At 37.0% G+C, this 15,991-nt stretch overlaps 3 protein-coding genes across 6 annotated transcripts; 2 read left to right on the top strand and 1 right to left on the bottom strand.

Moving 5' to 3' along the window:
• Positions 1-719: 719 nt before the first annotated feature.
• On the bottom strand, positions 720-3,484 carry LOC121258770. Its single transcript, XM_041160307.1, has 4 exons — positions 3,376-3,484; positions 3,105-3,259; positions 1,547-2,366; positions 720-808 (listed from the first exon to the last, which is right to left on the bottom strand). The coding sequence occupies exons 1-4, from the start codon at positions 3,482-3,484 to the stop codon at positions 720-722; spliced, it is 1,173 nt and encodes a 390-aa protein (XP_041016241.1).
• A 2,709-nt stretch (positions 3,485-6,193) lies between these two features.
• Positions 6,194-10,613, top strand: LOC121258115 (probable 6-phosphogluconolactonase 1). Of its 4 annotated transcripts, XM_041159489.1 has the most exons (5): positions 6,194-6,502; positions 6,582-6,666; positions 7,279-7,477; positions 7,563-7,698; positions 9,864-10,613. In XM_041159489.1, the coding sequence occupies exons 3-5, from the start codon at positions 7,305-7,307 to the stop codon at positions 10,353-10,355; spliced, it is 801 nt and encodes a 266-aa protein (XP_041015423.1). In that variant the 5' UTR covers positions 6,194-6,502; positions 6,582-6,666; positions 7,279-7,304; the 3' UTR covers positions 10,356-10,613. The 4 variants fall into 4 exon arrangements, with proteins under 4 accessions (XP_041015423.1, XP_041015419.1, XP_041015418.1 ...); XM_041159485.1 differs by lacking the exon at positions 6,582-6,666 and having other exon boundaries at positions 6,328-6,502; XM_041159484.1 differs by lacking the exon at positions 6,194-6,502 and having other exon boundaries at positions 6,519-6,666.
• Positions 10,614-12,251: 1,638 nt separating this feature from the next.
• LOC121258226 (folate synthesis bifunctional protein, mitochondrial-like) lies at positions 12,252-15,280 on the top strand. The gene is made up of 3 exons (XM_041159651.1): positions 12,252-12,465; positions 13,236-13,361; positions 13,608-15,280. The coding sequence occupies exons 2-3, from the start codon at positions 13,295-13,297 to the stop codon at positions 15,062-15,064; spliced, it is 1,524 nt and encodes a 507-aa protein (XP_041015585.1). The 5' UTR covers positions 12,252-12,465; positions 13,236-13,294; the 3' UTR covers positions 15,065-15,280.
• The last annotated feature ends 711 nt before the right edge of the window (positions 15,281-15,991 follow it).

Here is a 15,991-nt window from a genome sequence, read left to right on the forward strand (position 1 = left end):
TTATTGGTTCTGAAATCCAGAAATTTTGAGAAAGCAGTCATAACATTGCCAACATGATCTCTAATCACACCACCCCCTCCACATGTTCCTGGATTTCCCCTACAACTTCCATCTATATTTAATTTTACCCAACCCTCCATAGGCTTAGCCCATGATACTGCAGACAACTTACGGCCATTGACTTGTTTTATAGGCAAATCCATGGCTAGAATAATATTTATATCACTTGACGAGATCTTACGACACTTATTAATCTGGGTAGAAATCTGGCCTAACCAAAACTTCACATCCCTCCAAATAGCTTCAACCGATTCCTCCACTGATTCCATTCTAGCCTTACATCTTCTCACCCATAATTTTCAAGAGATCAAGCCTGGAATTAAACCCACCAAAATGCCTCTTTGAGAACATCGTTTCGCACACCTAAACCATGTTGAGACTCAACCATGCCAAGTCGAGCTCTCCATGCAACGGACGCCCAATTCCATAGATGCTCGACGCCACACGGCTTTAGCAATATCTCCATTACATAAAATGTGATCTAATGTTTCAAACTTCCCCTCTCCGCAGCAATTACATTTAGACGCAAGCGGTATACCAGCAGACATAACACGGGCATCAGCTAGCAAACATCGGAACCAAGCTTTCCACATTCAAATTGCTGCTCTTTTCGGAAGATATTTATGCCAAATCCAATCCTTCCAAGGAAGATCATCTCTTCAAACTCTTATCGAGTCCCATGCCGAAGCTACTGAGAAAACACCATCCCAAGATGGCTCCCATACAAAAACATCAGTCCCTGCTTTACCTGCCATAACAGATTACATCACTTCAGTTGCCCTGTTTTCTCCAATCAAACCCACTAGAGCAACTTCATCCCACTCGTTTCCCACCCACAAATCCCTCACTTTTAGAGTATGATTTTCTATGTTTTGAACCTGCACACTAAGTTGACCTAAAGACAACCACTTATCATGCCAAAACGAGGTACTGTCTTCCCTTACCCTTACTTTTGTATGCTCATACACCTCTAGAAAAACCTGCATAAGGGACTTCCAGAACCTTGATCCCTTGTTCTTCGAGACAACCATGCCAAAATTCTGGTCCTTCACATACTTAGCTAGATTGTGACTAGAGATTATCATCAAATAACAACCTCCACACAAACTTCATATGCATGGATTTCTGCACTTCATACAAGTCCCTAATCCCAAGCCCTACTTCACTTGTCGGTTTACAGATATTCGACCATGGTATCCATTTTATTTTGGCCTTTCCATGAAACTCTCTCCAAAAGAAAGTAGAGAAGAAGGAGCTTATCTTTGAAAAAACTACTTTCGGAACATTCAAAACTGCCAATTGATGTGTAGCCATGGAAGATAATACATGTTTTATAAGCATGAGATGCCCACCTTGTGACAGAGATTTTAACTTCCATCCTGCCACTTTATTATGAATGGTCTAAACTTGTCAAAACTTTTAGGGTCCTGCACTTTAGCTACTAGCACTATATATGAAGCAGAATAAAATCTCGGCAACAAAGTACCTTGGAAAAAATCACACGCAGCTTCAATCACGTCCTTTTTAACCGTCTCCCAACAATGGATAAAGAAAGCAGAACTAAAACCATCCGGCTCAGGACTACTATTCTTAAGAACGGATGATAAAGCATTCCAAACCTCCTCAGATGGCTTTTTAGAAAGAACCAAATTTTCTTCATCACTAACCACCGAGAATACTAAGTCCCCTAATTTTGGAATAACATTCAGCCCCTCTTCTGTAAGGAAGTTTCGAAAATAATTTAGTGCTTCCAAGTGAATCATTTCCGGCGTTTCCAAGATCACCTCATTTGGTAAAACCATTCTATTAATCGCCGAAGCTTTCCTATGTTGATTCACAAAATCATGAAAGAATCTCGTATTCCTGTCTCCCTCTTTAAGCCACTTCCTCTTCACCTGCTGTGCCAACTGAATTTCTTCTCTATGTTCATATAACTCTAATTCAGCTTTAGCACGTAAATACTCACCTTCCACATCTGGGGCATGTCCATCCTGAAGTTGGCATTCAAGAAAATTCATGCGTTCTTCTAAGACCTTGATCACATGGTCCACTTGACTAAATACTTCTTTGTTCCAAACTCTAAGAACCGATTTAAGCCTCTTAAGTTCGGCTGCCAACTGAATCAAACCCATCCCAGAAACCTCCCCACTCCACACATCTTCCACACATTTATTAAAGCTTTCATGTGAGCACCACATATCTTGAAACCGGAACGGATGAGGGCCATATCCGGTCATATCCCTAACAAAATCTATCAACATTGGACAATGATCAGAGGATTTCCATTCTAGGTACTCCATATGAACCTGTGGCAAACAGCGGCTCAGTGCAGTATTCGAAAGGGCTCTGTCAAGACGCACCCAACTCCGCGATGTACCCCTAGTCCATTGCACCACGGCATTTTATAGCCACTATAATTCAACTCCAGAAGGCCACAATTATGGATGCACGAATTAAACTGCCATTGCCGATAAAGGCCTTTGATGTCCTCCCAACCGCTCACCATCCTCTCTGATAGAGTTGAAATCTCCCACTATAATCCAAGGTACATCATCCACCAATGCACCCTCTATATCATGCCATAATTCTCTTCTTTCCCCTTGAGTACACTTTGCATATACAAAAGTCATAAAGATTTTAAAATCATTCACTGTGAAACAACCCGATATTAATTGATCAGACATATCACATACATCAAACGTTAATTCTGTCTTCCAAAAAATCCAAAGTTTCCCGCCTATGGCTTCATTAGTGCAATAAGAAGAAAACCCAAGATAATCAGCCCAATAAACCATACACACCTCTTCCGTAAAAGGTTCAGAAATTGCTAGAACAAGAGGCTTATACTTCCTTACCAAACTCTTTAATCTTCTTTTAGACGGGCTCAATCCGCGCACGTTCCACACCAAGATTCTGTCTATTATAAATTTAATTTCTCAGGATGGGAAGCAACCCGTCTCGAATGTCTTAGAATTTGTAACTTTTTGCACACATGATGCCAGAGACAGCAATTATGAGTCTAATCCGTGCCCCTTGTCACTTGCCATCTTATGTGAATTTCCATGTTCTTCTTGATCCAAGTGAAATGCCTCATCTGCTATGGCTAGACTGCCCCTATTCTCACTTTCTAAAATTTCGAACATAACATCTTGTTGCCTGCCTTCAATAGTTAGCCTTTCACAAGTAAAAAACTCATGCACTGCCATATCATTTTCGACATTCCGAACCTTTAAAACATGCTCCCTAGACTTCCCAATCACAAAAAGTGACTCACTGGGCCATCTTCATGCGATGCATCCCTCTCCTATTCACTACCCGCTGGCTCCATATCTACCACCATCTTCCCTTTATCAACTCCATTTATATCCTCAGAAATAATGATTGTATTTGACCCACCAATAACCAGTTCATTGCTCTTTGGCATTGCCTAGGCACAGCCCTCTGGACCTTCGTGTTGCATGTCCTCTAGCTCTTCAACAATAATATTCTGATCCACATCGAGCTCTTCCTTCTCACTAGTAACTAGATCATTACTCACTTTCTTCTCCTTATTTCCACTTGGATCTCTAACCTTCCACATTTAGTTCTTTTTCCTTTCTTGTCAGACTTTTGTGAATCTCGATTTTTCACTTTAAAGTCCTTCAACCCAACCCTACAAACAACATTCGTATGACCCTGACAGCGACATTTCTGACAATACGAGCCTTGCTTCTCATATCTCACTTCTTGCCAAATTTTTTGATGAGCCAAGACAACAATGGGAAAACTTTGAACAGGCTCCTCTAAGAGATCGATCTCCACACAGATTCGTGCACCTGACGCCCTAGTCCTATTCAAAGTTGCATTATCAATCCCTAGGAATCTACCAAACCTCGTTGCCAATATCTGTAGACAATCAACTCTATACATATGCATCAGTAAACCTAGCAAAAAGATCCATTGAGCCGCTGTTGATGGCTCCTTCTTAAGGTCAAAATCTTTCGTCCACCTAAATAAAAGAAAAGTGCACCCATCAATGACCTGCCCTTCTCTCACCCAAACATGTACGAAATCCCTCTCAGTTTGCAGATTAATGAAGACATGGTGAGCATCCATAAAACTGATGATTGGAATATCTTGCAAATCCCACGACTTGACCACTGATAGTTGAATTACATCGATGGAAGGACGGGAATGAAGAAACTTCAACACCAAAGCAAATCTAAAATCTTCCGCAACCTTGGTCATCTCTCCCTCTGAAAACACAAAACTCGATTGGCCGTCAACATCCAATGGATAACGCATATGAAGCTTGAATGATAATGAAGGAGATGCTCTCGAAACAACATGGGCATATGAAAGTGCTTGTTCTGGAATCCCCGCTGGCATCTGAAACACTAGAGGGGCGGCAACCGCCGCCATGCAGCAACTCTAGACGTAGAGACGTAGAGAAAACACACAAAGAAGATTCCGAAGAAAACAGATCTAGAGTGTTTCTAATATTTGTATTGATTTTCCAAGTCTTTGTTTTTAGAGAGGTTGTACATTGAAGGATGAAGATGTTTTGGCCAGGGATGACTTCATGCATACTTGATTACTTTATATTATTTGCATGACCCTTAACTATAGATCAATTAATTTTATAATAAAAGGGTTTAACTAGTTCAATACGGGAAGTGGGATTTCATTCAAGAGCATGATTAGAGGTGTTTATTCATTTCCTGTCAATAGTGGTAGAATGAAAGGTGGGGGAAGATTATCAACCATGGCATGATTCCTGCAGGAAGTAGGAACCCATCAGTATGTCATGCTTTGATAATGCAAAGATTCCTCAAACTGGGGTAGGAAGTCTTGATTTGTCATGATGTGGGGCTTTGATTTGGCGGGAGGGAACTTTATGTGTACTTTTTTACTTGGAACACCCCACCTTCCCTTTTAACCACTATGGAGGTTGATTTTGATGTAGAGAGATTCCAAACTCCCTCTTGAGTATTTATTTCTATTTCTATGGTGTGGAGGTTGGAGGAAGTAAACAAAATGATGGCTGACATGATGTATTCAATGCAACATAATGAAAGATGACATAACGTTGGTTTCTATAATTAAGGAATAGGCCCATAGATTGAAATGGCATAAACTCTTTCAACAATTAAAGAGAACGTTATCATTGGGAGATTTTTTTTGAGAAAACAGAATCACAAAATAAACTTCTTCCAAAAGAAAAGGAAAAAAAAAGAGTAATTCTACATACAATCGTGAAGTACGTAAATGTCACGTAATAATTTTAAAAAAGAGTGAAGTTTAATATTAAGAAATTAATTTTTTTTATATAAATCTTATATTTTATTAATTTTTTTTAAAACACATACATGCACTTTGGAGCATATATGCAAGTTGGACCATCAGTGGCCCCAATGACTTTGACTTCGGACCGTATGTACTCAAACAGAAATATTACATTTACGTGTCAGTGCTTCTCTACCCGGTACAGACCTGTGGATCATGTGGGATGGTGACGAGGGAAAGTGTATGACACAATGCATACAGAAACATATAAAAAGTGTCGATAGCTGGTTTTGAGGAGACAATCAAAACGAAAATTAAAAAGTAAGCAAAGACCCGTGGGAAAAGAAGAACAGATTAAAGTTCAGTTGGTCTCTCATCACTATAATTTTATTAAACTTTTATAAAAAAATAATAAATAATTTAATTATTTCACGTTTCATAACAATAATAATATTAAAAAATAATATTTTATTTAACTTTTAACTGTCATATAAAACTATCTCATTTTACTATTCAAACTGCGTCTTAAGACTAGTTTAGATAATAGAGTATTATCAGAATACTTCACTATTATTAATTATCTTATTATTATTTTTTATATATTTTTATTACTATTTATTATTAAATATTCTATGATTATTTTTTTATTATTTTCTTATTATTATGCACAAAATATTTATGATCACCACTACCCAAAAACAACATAGGAGAAATATAGTTACGCGCAGTCAGATAAATTAAGATTTTAAATAAGCCCCATTATCTTTAATAGAAAACTATATTCTGTTTTCTTGCAAGAGCAAGGCAGGGAAATCTATTTGTATATTTTTCAGCGTCAGCTTTGGACGGGTGTTGGGTTAGTCTCCCGTGGCTCTGCTCTTCTGTAAAAATTAGAATTTTTGTTTTCTTTGGCAGTTTTAACCCATAAGATTTACATGTATTTATTGACCTTTTATTTTTTTTATTTTCATTTTGGTTTCTGTCTCAGATGTTTCCGCAGAGGATCTAGGATTGAGGAATTTTCTCATCATCATCTGTGAAAAGTGGAGAGAGAGATATTTATTCATTCTCTCTCTATCTAGTTTTATCCGGTTACTTCGAAGAGAGAGAGAGACTTGTTGTTTTGTGTTTGCGTGTGTTTTGTCACGGTCATTGTTTGCACGTGGAAGCCCACAAGGTAAAATTCTTCTCAATTTCTTGTGAAGGTTTTGTTACAATCAAGAGTAAATGAATTAGAAAATAATGTTTCTCTGCAGTATGATATAATTCCTTATTCATACCAATCTTCCACCTTCGCCAGTTTCTTACTTCTCTTTGCCACTCCTCTTCTCCTCCACCGTTGTAAGTATTTCTCTTTTGTTGTATTTTTGTTCTTCGACATGCTGCGGTGTCGGGAATCCTAGACTGCATGGGATTGTTAATTTTTTTGTAGTTTTATTTTTTTTCAGCTTCTTGGTGTAATGGGGTTCTGAGTCGAGGGTGTTTTACGATCTGGCTGTGATGGATGCCTGTATTTGCTGTGAAATTTGTCTGTTTGACTTGATTTCGGTTCCTTTGCGTTGATCTCTGGAGCATAAACTGTATAATTATCATACCCTTTTGTTCGATTGTCTTCTTCTCGTCAATTTGACTCCATGCACAGGTTGATTTGTGTTACCATATAGTTGTTCATAATTTCTTTTTTCTAATATCTCAAATTGTTGTTTGAAAAAAAAAAAAAACATTCAGTCATGGACTCTGTAGAATTTTAAATGATCTAGATTTTATGTTCACCTGTACTAGTATAAGTCGCTGCATATAAGCGCTACAAGGAGGATGACTACTTTGTGGATTGATGTCATATTGATTCTAATTAAGCTTGTTGAAAGCGTGGCTCTTTCTGAAGGTCAGATTGTACTTTTGAAAAATAAACCAGTCTGAATTTTGGTATTGTTGTCGTTCTTATGTTTCTAGATAGAGCTGTTAAACTTATTGAAAGAATGGCTCTCTCTGGGGCTTGTAAAAATCGAGGGGAGGTGAGGATCCATGAAAGTTTGGATGAGCTTAGCACTGATTTGGCAGACTATATTGCTGAATTATCAGAGGCATCTGTGAAAGAGCGGGGTGTCTTTGCCATTGCATTGTCTGGTGGTTCTCTTGTTGGCTTAATGAGGTATCAAAGCCTTCCTTTTGTTTGCCTCATGATTTCTCTAGTTTTATGACTTTGGTACTTAGTTTAACGACGCGGTGAAAAACAGGAAACTCTGTGATGCTCCTTACAACAAGACTCTAGACTGGGCCAAATGGTATATATTTTGGGCTGACGAGCGTGTTGTGGCAAAAACTCATGCTGACAGCAATTATAAGCTAGCAAAGGATGGCCTATTGTCCAAGGTTTTTACCTCTTACTTCATATATTCTTGTGTCTTTTTTCACTTTACCTATCTATATGTAGGCTGTGTTCGATTTTCAGAAAGGTTGGAGGGGGAGGAAATTAAATGCAGTTGGTTGTAATCCTTGAGCATTGCATGCCTTTTGTTTAGACACCTTCGCTGCTTTTTTGGAAAGGGGGGGGGGGGGGGGGGGGAGTCCAAGTTTCCCTACCGATAGCCAGATACAGGAGTCCGTTATGGATTTAGTTATCAGTTCAAATCCTCCTCAAAATTGGTACAGACCCTTCCAGTTACTGGAACATTTACTTGAGGCCAACTTATCTGCCAATTTATTTGGCACCAAATGTCTTCTTAACACCCTTAGACTGTCATTACTTTCTTTGTGTAGAGTGATTGGTAAGATCTTTTGGATTTTCCTGTCGATAGAAAGTTCCGTGATTCAACTCTTTAACTATTGTGCCGATTCAAGATATGTGTATGAAAGTAATAGGTGCTTATCATATTTATTTAGTCAAGTTTGTACCATGCTGAAACTTGCTACCTGCTGCTAAAATTCAGAGTTTCTTTAATATCTCAATGTCCTCTTTAGTCTTTACAGCTGCTTTTATACTTGTTTCGGTTTTATTCTTTTGTGGACTTTCAATCTTGTAAAATTGGCAGCTAATAAGAAGGTTCTTACAAAATATAGTGTCGATACGGAGGAAGGACTTTAGGCAAATATTATTTAGGTGGCTACTTAGCCATTTTATGCTGTATTTTTTGTTTCTATGTAGAGGCTATAATAACAGCTAAATGCCTACATTATTCCCCTCTCACTCTAAAGAATGGTGTTGCTCATGGGGATATAGTTTTTTTTTTTTTGTAGGTAAAAATGTAAATGAAATTGAGCGGCTGTGATGGTCATGGGGAGATAGGACTTAAAAGTTTTTTTTTTTTTTTTTTTTCTTTCTTTTTTTGCTTGTTGTATAAGGCCATACTCGGAACCACTGGTATCTAGTAAGTTGGCTTGGAGAATACATATCTTGGAATTCAATATCAAAATACAATTATGTTTTGACTGGCTAATTAGTATGTCTATATGTATCCAAGCATGTCCTTTATTACTTGCTCTTCTGTATGAATGGGGAAGTGGTCCTTATTAAGTTGATATTCTCTTACTTACCGGAAAAAAACATCAATAAAAGACGTTCTCCCATAAATAGATTTTGATTTATATGTAAAATCTCAGCTCTATGCACTTCTAATTGACAAATATTAGACTGTCAATCTTGTATTTGTGGCAGCCCTTACTTACCTGTAAAGCCTCCTATTTATGCCTGAGATACTTTTCGAGGAATTTATGAATCTTTATCATTGTCAAGTTTCCCACTTTCGGAAGTAAAAACAAGTTTCTACTGCTTATGATTGACTAAATTGAGTATCAAATCCCATAAATGCTGAAGCATAATTCAGTAGCACTAGCGTCTCTTTAGTAAGTATGTTATCATCATATATTACAGTAATTTTAAGTAGAGTTATTCTGTTATCAAGCAGGTGTGTAGAGCACACCATTCACATCATTTAAATGGTAAGATTTGATTTGTAAGATTCAAATTTTAAAATTTATCTTTCAAATCAAATTATGCCACATAAGGAGTGAGTGGTGTAGAGGCCTTAGAATAGTAGTATTCTTGTAAGAAGCCACGCTTTGTTCTTTTTTTCTGCATATTGGTATCCTCCATCAACTTGGACATATTGTAGGTGATCTAGATTTGAAGGTGGGTGAGGACTAGTTACTTGTAAGTCTCTTGACATTGTACAGGGGACCTGGGATCAAATCCTAGTTAGGGCAAAGGATTGGAGAAACCTTACCTTCTATTGAGTGGCCTATAGTTCCAATGCGTTCGTGCTCTCAAATGGCCCCAGCAAAAATATTTATTTAGTTTTGAAGACTCAGGACCATAGTGGTTTTGCTGGTTAGATGGTTTTTTTTTTTTTTTTTAATATATATATTTATTTAAGATGGTTTTTTTTTTTTTTTAATATATATATTTATTTATTATGAGCTTTGCTGGTTGTTAGATTACTTGTGCTAGTGTATTCATAAAATCTTAGAGGGTGTTTCACTGTCAAACGATATGGGTGTGCATAATCTTCTCATTAGATCACCTGCATTTTACATTACAGGTGCCTATAATTCCCAGTCACGTGCATTCTATCAATGATTCAATGACAGCAGAGGAGGCTGCCGATGACTACGAGTTTGTCATCCGACAATTAGTGAAAACTCGTGTGGTCGGTGTGTCTGAGATTAGTGATTGCCCGAAGTTTGACCTTATACTCCTTGGAATGGGCCCTGATGGCCATGTTGCCTCACTATTCCCTAACCACTCGGTGCTCAATGAGAGAGATGAGTGGGTAACTTTTATTACTGATTCCTCCAAACCCCCACCAGAGAGGATCACATTCACTTTGCCTGTCATCAACTCAGCTTCCAACGTCGCTGTGGTCGTGACAGGTGACAGCAAAGCAGAGGCTGTACACTTGGCAATCGACGATGTGGGACCTGACTCCCTGTCACCGCCAGCAAGGATGGTGCAGCCAATGAAAGGGAAGTTGGTGTGGTTTTTGGACAAGCCAGCTGCCTCAAAACTTGACCGTTCTCAAATTTCTGAGTAGGTTGGGATGTGTATTGCTTGTATGTTGTAGTGATGGTATTTTACCCCAGTGGATTATGTTCTTTCCCATTAGTTTTTTCTGCTTTTCGCATTTGGCCTTTCTTGCTCTCTTCCTTAACAAGGGTTGGACAATTTTGATTATCCTTTGTTGTGAGATGAGGTTAATAAGGTAGGGGCCGTGATGCAAAAGCTGTTTTGTTCAGGTTCCTTTTTGGAACTTGAATACTAAGTTCATGAAATTCAACAGGATCTTTGTCTCCTCCCTTTGCCCAGTGGCGAATCTCCCCAAAAAAATTTCAAAATTCAAAATAGTCCCTAAATTGTATTCATAATTTCATGTATATAGAAATTGGCCATCCAAAAAAGTTTATAATTTTCTTATTCTCATATACTTTTTAAAATTTTGGAAAATTTCAATATACATAGAAATGTCTCTCCAATTTTTTCCTATAACCCCTAGATTTTGTATAGTTTTTATATATATTATCTATTTTCAAGGATATGGCCCCACTAAAATTAAATTAAAACTAAGATTAGGAGAAATAATGAACTATTAACATTGAAACCAACGTTTTTTATTATACAATATTAAGTTTTTTAATATAGAATCCAAAGTGAAAATATAAGAAAAATTATTTAAGATTGATGATTTATATGAAAAATCATTGAGATGATTTATCCTCTAAACTTTATTGAGCAAGGAAAATTTTATTTAAGGTCTCAATTGTAGCATTCCATACTTAATGTGACGCCAAAATAGATAGATTTTATATGAAATTTGATAAACTAGTTTAGATATTAGAATGAAATATGACATTCTAAAATATCACTTGATAGTTTCTCTGAAGAAAAAAATTTATATATATATATATATATCTCATATTTATAAAAAGAATAATGAATGAATATTATTTTATGAAATATTGTCGTCAAAAATCTGAAACATATATTAAGTTGTGTTTTTAAAATTTTATTTCTACGTTATTTTGCAAATTATCGAGATTTAATTTTATATACATTTATGCTTTATAAATTTGTAATATTTTTTTATTTTACATGAACATCTCATGTGGTAGAAAAGTTAGCCCCCTTAAAAAAAATTGTTGATTCTGCCATTGAGTTTAGAGAAGAAGGGAAAGCAAAAGAAAGCACTCGGTCTATCAAAGGTGCATTAAAAAAATGGTGTAAAATGAATGAATTGATCCAGATATTATAAAACAACTTTGTAAAACTTTTGTTGTCTAATGTCCATCATCTAAAAAATATTGGGTTTTTCTTATCCATTATAAGAAGTATTTATAGGTGTCTAAATAAATTTGTAGAAATATTCAATCAGACACTTCAGTTGTAGGATGTATTTCTATCCCACGAATTTAAAAAAAAAAAATGCTAAATTAATGAAATTGAACTTTCATTCATGTATAGTAAAAAAACATTATATCAAGTTATTGTCGAAATTTGAGGATGTCAAGGTGTATGATAAATCATGACCATATATTTTAAAAAATATTAAATTAATAAAATTAAATTCTCAAATAATAAATATGGTAAGATCCATTCTTCTATATAACTATCTTCTTCTTTTTTCATTTATTCGGTGGATTGAAATTTTCAATTGGAAGAATACTATGCATCAGTCACTATTTACTCTCACACTCCACACTTATAAATTTTTTTATACGATGTGGAGGTGTTTCTCATATAATGTGGTGTGAGATGGTGAATAGTGACTAATGAGAATAATTTTTCTTTATAATGTGGTGTGAGATGGTGAATAGTAATTAATGAGAATAATTTTTCTTTCTATAGAGTAGTTGAGTAAGGTTGCTGGCATAAAACGACTGGGGATTGATGCCGATGCGAGATCCACCAAACAAACGACAGTCGTTTTTAGTTTAAGAAAATGTACGAATGCTTACCCTACTCACCGGCTCGCCAACTCATCTCTCCCTTTCTCTATATGCAGCTGCTTATTCGGATTGATATCTTCCTGGAGCACTACACAGCTCTCCCTGTTCAGCTTCAAACCTTACATTAGAGTACATAGGAGTCTCAGCAGGTCTCGCACCCAGCATACCACTTTCATATGTAAAAATCGTCTTTCCGAAAAGGTATTCGCTTCCAGTTTTTTAGTTTTATTGTTCATCTGAAAAAGAAGATAACTTTTCACCATTTTTTTCCTGAAGATAAACGAGAAAATTAACCTTTGGAGTCTCCCGTTTTATGTTTTGAAATTAGCTTTTCTTGTTCTCTTATTGATATGCTGCCTTTGCTCTAGAAATTTCTGTAGCTTCTTTTGTGCATTTGATTCTTTTGGACTTTGTTTTCGTTCATCTATTAAACTTTTGTTACGTTAATCTTCCTTCACCAGGCGGATTTCGTGTTAGAATTAAATAAGTACTTTTAAGGGGGTCTTAAGTGAACTTCCTAGCTTTTAGATTTGTTGGATAACTTCAAGTACAAGTGCCTTGTTTAGATCACTTGAAAAAATAGTTTCTCTAGGGGCTGTATTTGGCCCAAGTATGGGGAGTCAACTTTTGTTATTAGTGTTCAACTGAAAACTGAAAATGTCTATGCATTTCTTTTCTCGGTTTGCATGCTTTCAGTGCCGAAATATTAAGTCACTGTCATGTCTAACGAAGAAAATCATGAGAATAAGTTCTTATCACAAGACATTATATGCCACACCATAGTTAGAGCAGTTGACTCTAATTTGAATCTTTTGTTTTGGCTGCTAGGTTTTAGTATACCGTCCCGTAAAAAATTGTCTGCTATTTTATTTTACTTAAATCATTTTTATCACCTTTATTGGTAAATGGTAACTCCTGATTTTAAGTTGTCCAGAAATGCCTTCTTTTTCACTCTTTATATAACTGTGCAGACTAAAAAAGGAATAGAATATTTACTTCGACCTCACGTTGTTGAGAAGCCGCTCCTGATATGAATACTTTGAAGCAATTTGTGCCCAACAAACTTTGGCTTAGTGGTTTCACAAAGTATTTTAGAGGTAATGTATATTCAGTTTAAACAACTTGGCGTCTAAATTGGGTGAAATAATGGGTTTTTAGTTGAATGCCACTCAGAATTGTTCACCGTGATTACGAAAATCAGCAGGGCTAACTGTGCCATATAGGACATAAACTATGGTTGGTTGCGATACTTTGATTGCAGAAAGAAGTTATAGAGCCCTCTTGGTTTTTGGGTGAATTTATCTGAGTCAGTTTCTATATACTTGTTCCCATCCTTTCTGCAGCACTGCATTCTTCCTCCCCAAATGCCTCTGTGGAAGTTCATTCTCCAGAGCAGGAAGTAGTTATTGCTTTGGGAAGCAATGTGGGTGATAGACTACATAATTTCAACAAAGCCTTGGAGTTGATGAACAACTTGGGCATAAATATTACAAGACATGCTTGTTTGTATGAAACAGCTCCAGCATATGTGACCAATCAGCCTCTCTTTCTCAACTCAGCAGTTAGAGCTGCCACTAAACTCGGCCCACATGAATTATTGGGAGTGCTCAAGAAAATAGAAACAGACATGGGTCGTACTGATGGTATAAGGTATGGTCCAAGACCAATTGACCTGGACATATTGTTCTATGGAAGGTTCAAGGTCCACTCTGATCTTCTAACTATACCCCATGAAAGAATTTGGGAGAGACCATTTGTAATGGCCCCTCTAATGGATTTGTTGGGATCAGTTGCTGATTGCGATACAGTTACCTGCTGGCATTCCTTTTCAGTGGATTCTGATGGACTTTTTGAGTCATGGGAGAAAATGGGTGGTGAATCCCTTATTGGAAAGGAAGGCATGAAAAGAGTTTTACCCATTAAAAGGGGTTTATGGGACTGGTCACAGAGAACCTCTGTCATGGGTATTCTTAATGTGACCCCAGATAGTTTTAGTGATGGGGGAAAGTTCGTTTCTGTGGACTCTGCAGTTTCTCAGGTCCGCTTGATGATTTCTGAAGGGGCCGATATAATTGATATTGGTGCTCAATCGACAAGGCCAATGGCCTCTTGGATATCCGCTGAAGAAGAACTAGATAGGCTTATCCCTGTTTTAGAAGCTGTTGTGAGGATGCCTGAGGTAGAGGGAAAGCTCATATCAGTGGATACTTTCTATTCAGATGTTGTTTCAGAAGCAATCAACAAAGGGGCTCATCTTGTGAATGATGTATCTGCTGGGAAGTTAGATTCTAACATGCTTAGAGTCGTTGCAGGCCTGAAGGTTCCGTATGTTGCAATGCACATGAGGGGGAACCCATCTACGATGCAAAATACTGAAAACCTCCGTTATGATGATGTTTGTAAGCAGGTAGCTTCTGAGTTATACTTGAGAGTTAAGGATGCAGAATTATCAGGTATTCCAGCTTGGAGGATAATTATTGACCCAGGTGTTGGATTCTCAAAGAGAAGCGAACAGAATTTGGACATCCTAACAGGTTTACCAAGCATTCGTGCAGAGATTGCAAAAAAGAGTTTCGCCATGTCTCATGCTCCTATATTGATTGGACCCTCGAGAAAGAGATTTTTAGGTGACATTTGCTCTCGAACTGCTGCAGATGAGAGAGATCCTGCCACTATTGCTTCTGTCACAGCCAGTGTTTTAGGTGGAGCAAACATTGTTAGAGTACATAATGTAAGAGATAATCTCGATGCTGTGAAGGTCTGTGATGCAATGCTGAAGCAGAGGAGATCTTGCGATTAAAGGATGTAAATTATTTGTTTCTTTTCTCTTCTAATCGGAAATCTGTCTTGATATGTTTTTTCCGCCACACCTAGTTTCTAGTTTCTGGATCGGTTATAGAACTAGAAGGCTGCCATTGGAAGCATTTGCTTTGCAACCTGATGTTTACAGTCAACACACTGGCATGAACTTACAGAAGTGAATAGCATTTCCAAGATTTCTTTTTCCTTCTTTTCACCAACCTTGTCCCCAAACTTCATCAAAATTTTGTGGTATTGTTATTTCTCATTGATAAGTTTTTGTGGATTCAACTTAACTTCTCATTGCTTTGTCAAGAGGCTCCAAGTGGAATACACCATGGATTGGCTAACAGATATGGTAAAAAAGAGAAATGATAGTTGCAGTCGTGAGTGTGCAAGTGCTGTCTTTGAAAAAAATTAATAAATACGAGATTCACATGAAAATAAATTAATTTTTTAATAGTAGACCTCACTCTTTTTCAAAGCAACTGCACGTCGTTTGCGCACTCCACAACTGTATGTAGCATTACTCGGTAAAAAAATGGTGGGTGTCTTCGTAAGGGCTCAAAGGGCCGAAGGTCGAAGGAACATAGATTAGGGCATGGAACGAGATTACAATTCAAATATAATTACGTGGAGAACTTATTCAAAACAAAAATAAAAACACAAAAGAATTGAATGGAGAAAGGAACTTAGCCTGGCTTCAAAAGTAGTCGAGACTCGAGAGATGCAACTCAAGAGTCAATTTGGACCTCAAAATCTCAACCTGGTACCCAGCAACGTAGCTCAGTTTTTTTTTTTTTTTTTTTTTTGGGGTCATTGCCACATGAAGATCAAATGCAAAACTGAAACTGAGAACTCAACATTCATGTAGCCCGGGAGTGAAATTAGATTACGATCAATGAGGAATGGACCATTGTCCATTTAG

The sequence above is a fragment of the Juglans microcarpa x Juglans regia genome, chromosome 3S, assembly GCF_004785595.1.
Source record: "Juglans microcarpa x Juglans regia isolate MS1-56 chromosome 3S, Jm3101_v1.0, whole genome shotgun sequence".
Lineage (NCBI taxonomy): Eukaryota > Viridiplantae > Streptophyta > Magnoliopsida > Fagales > Juglandaceae > Juglans > Juglans microcarpa x Juglans regia.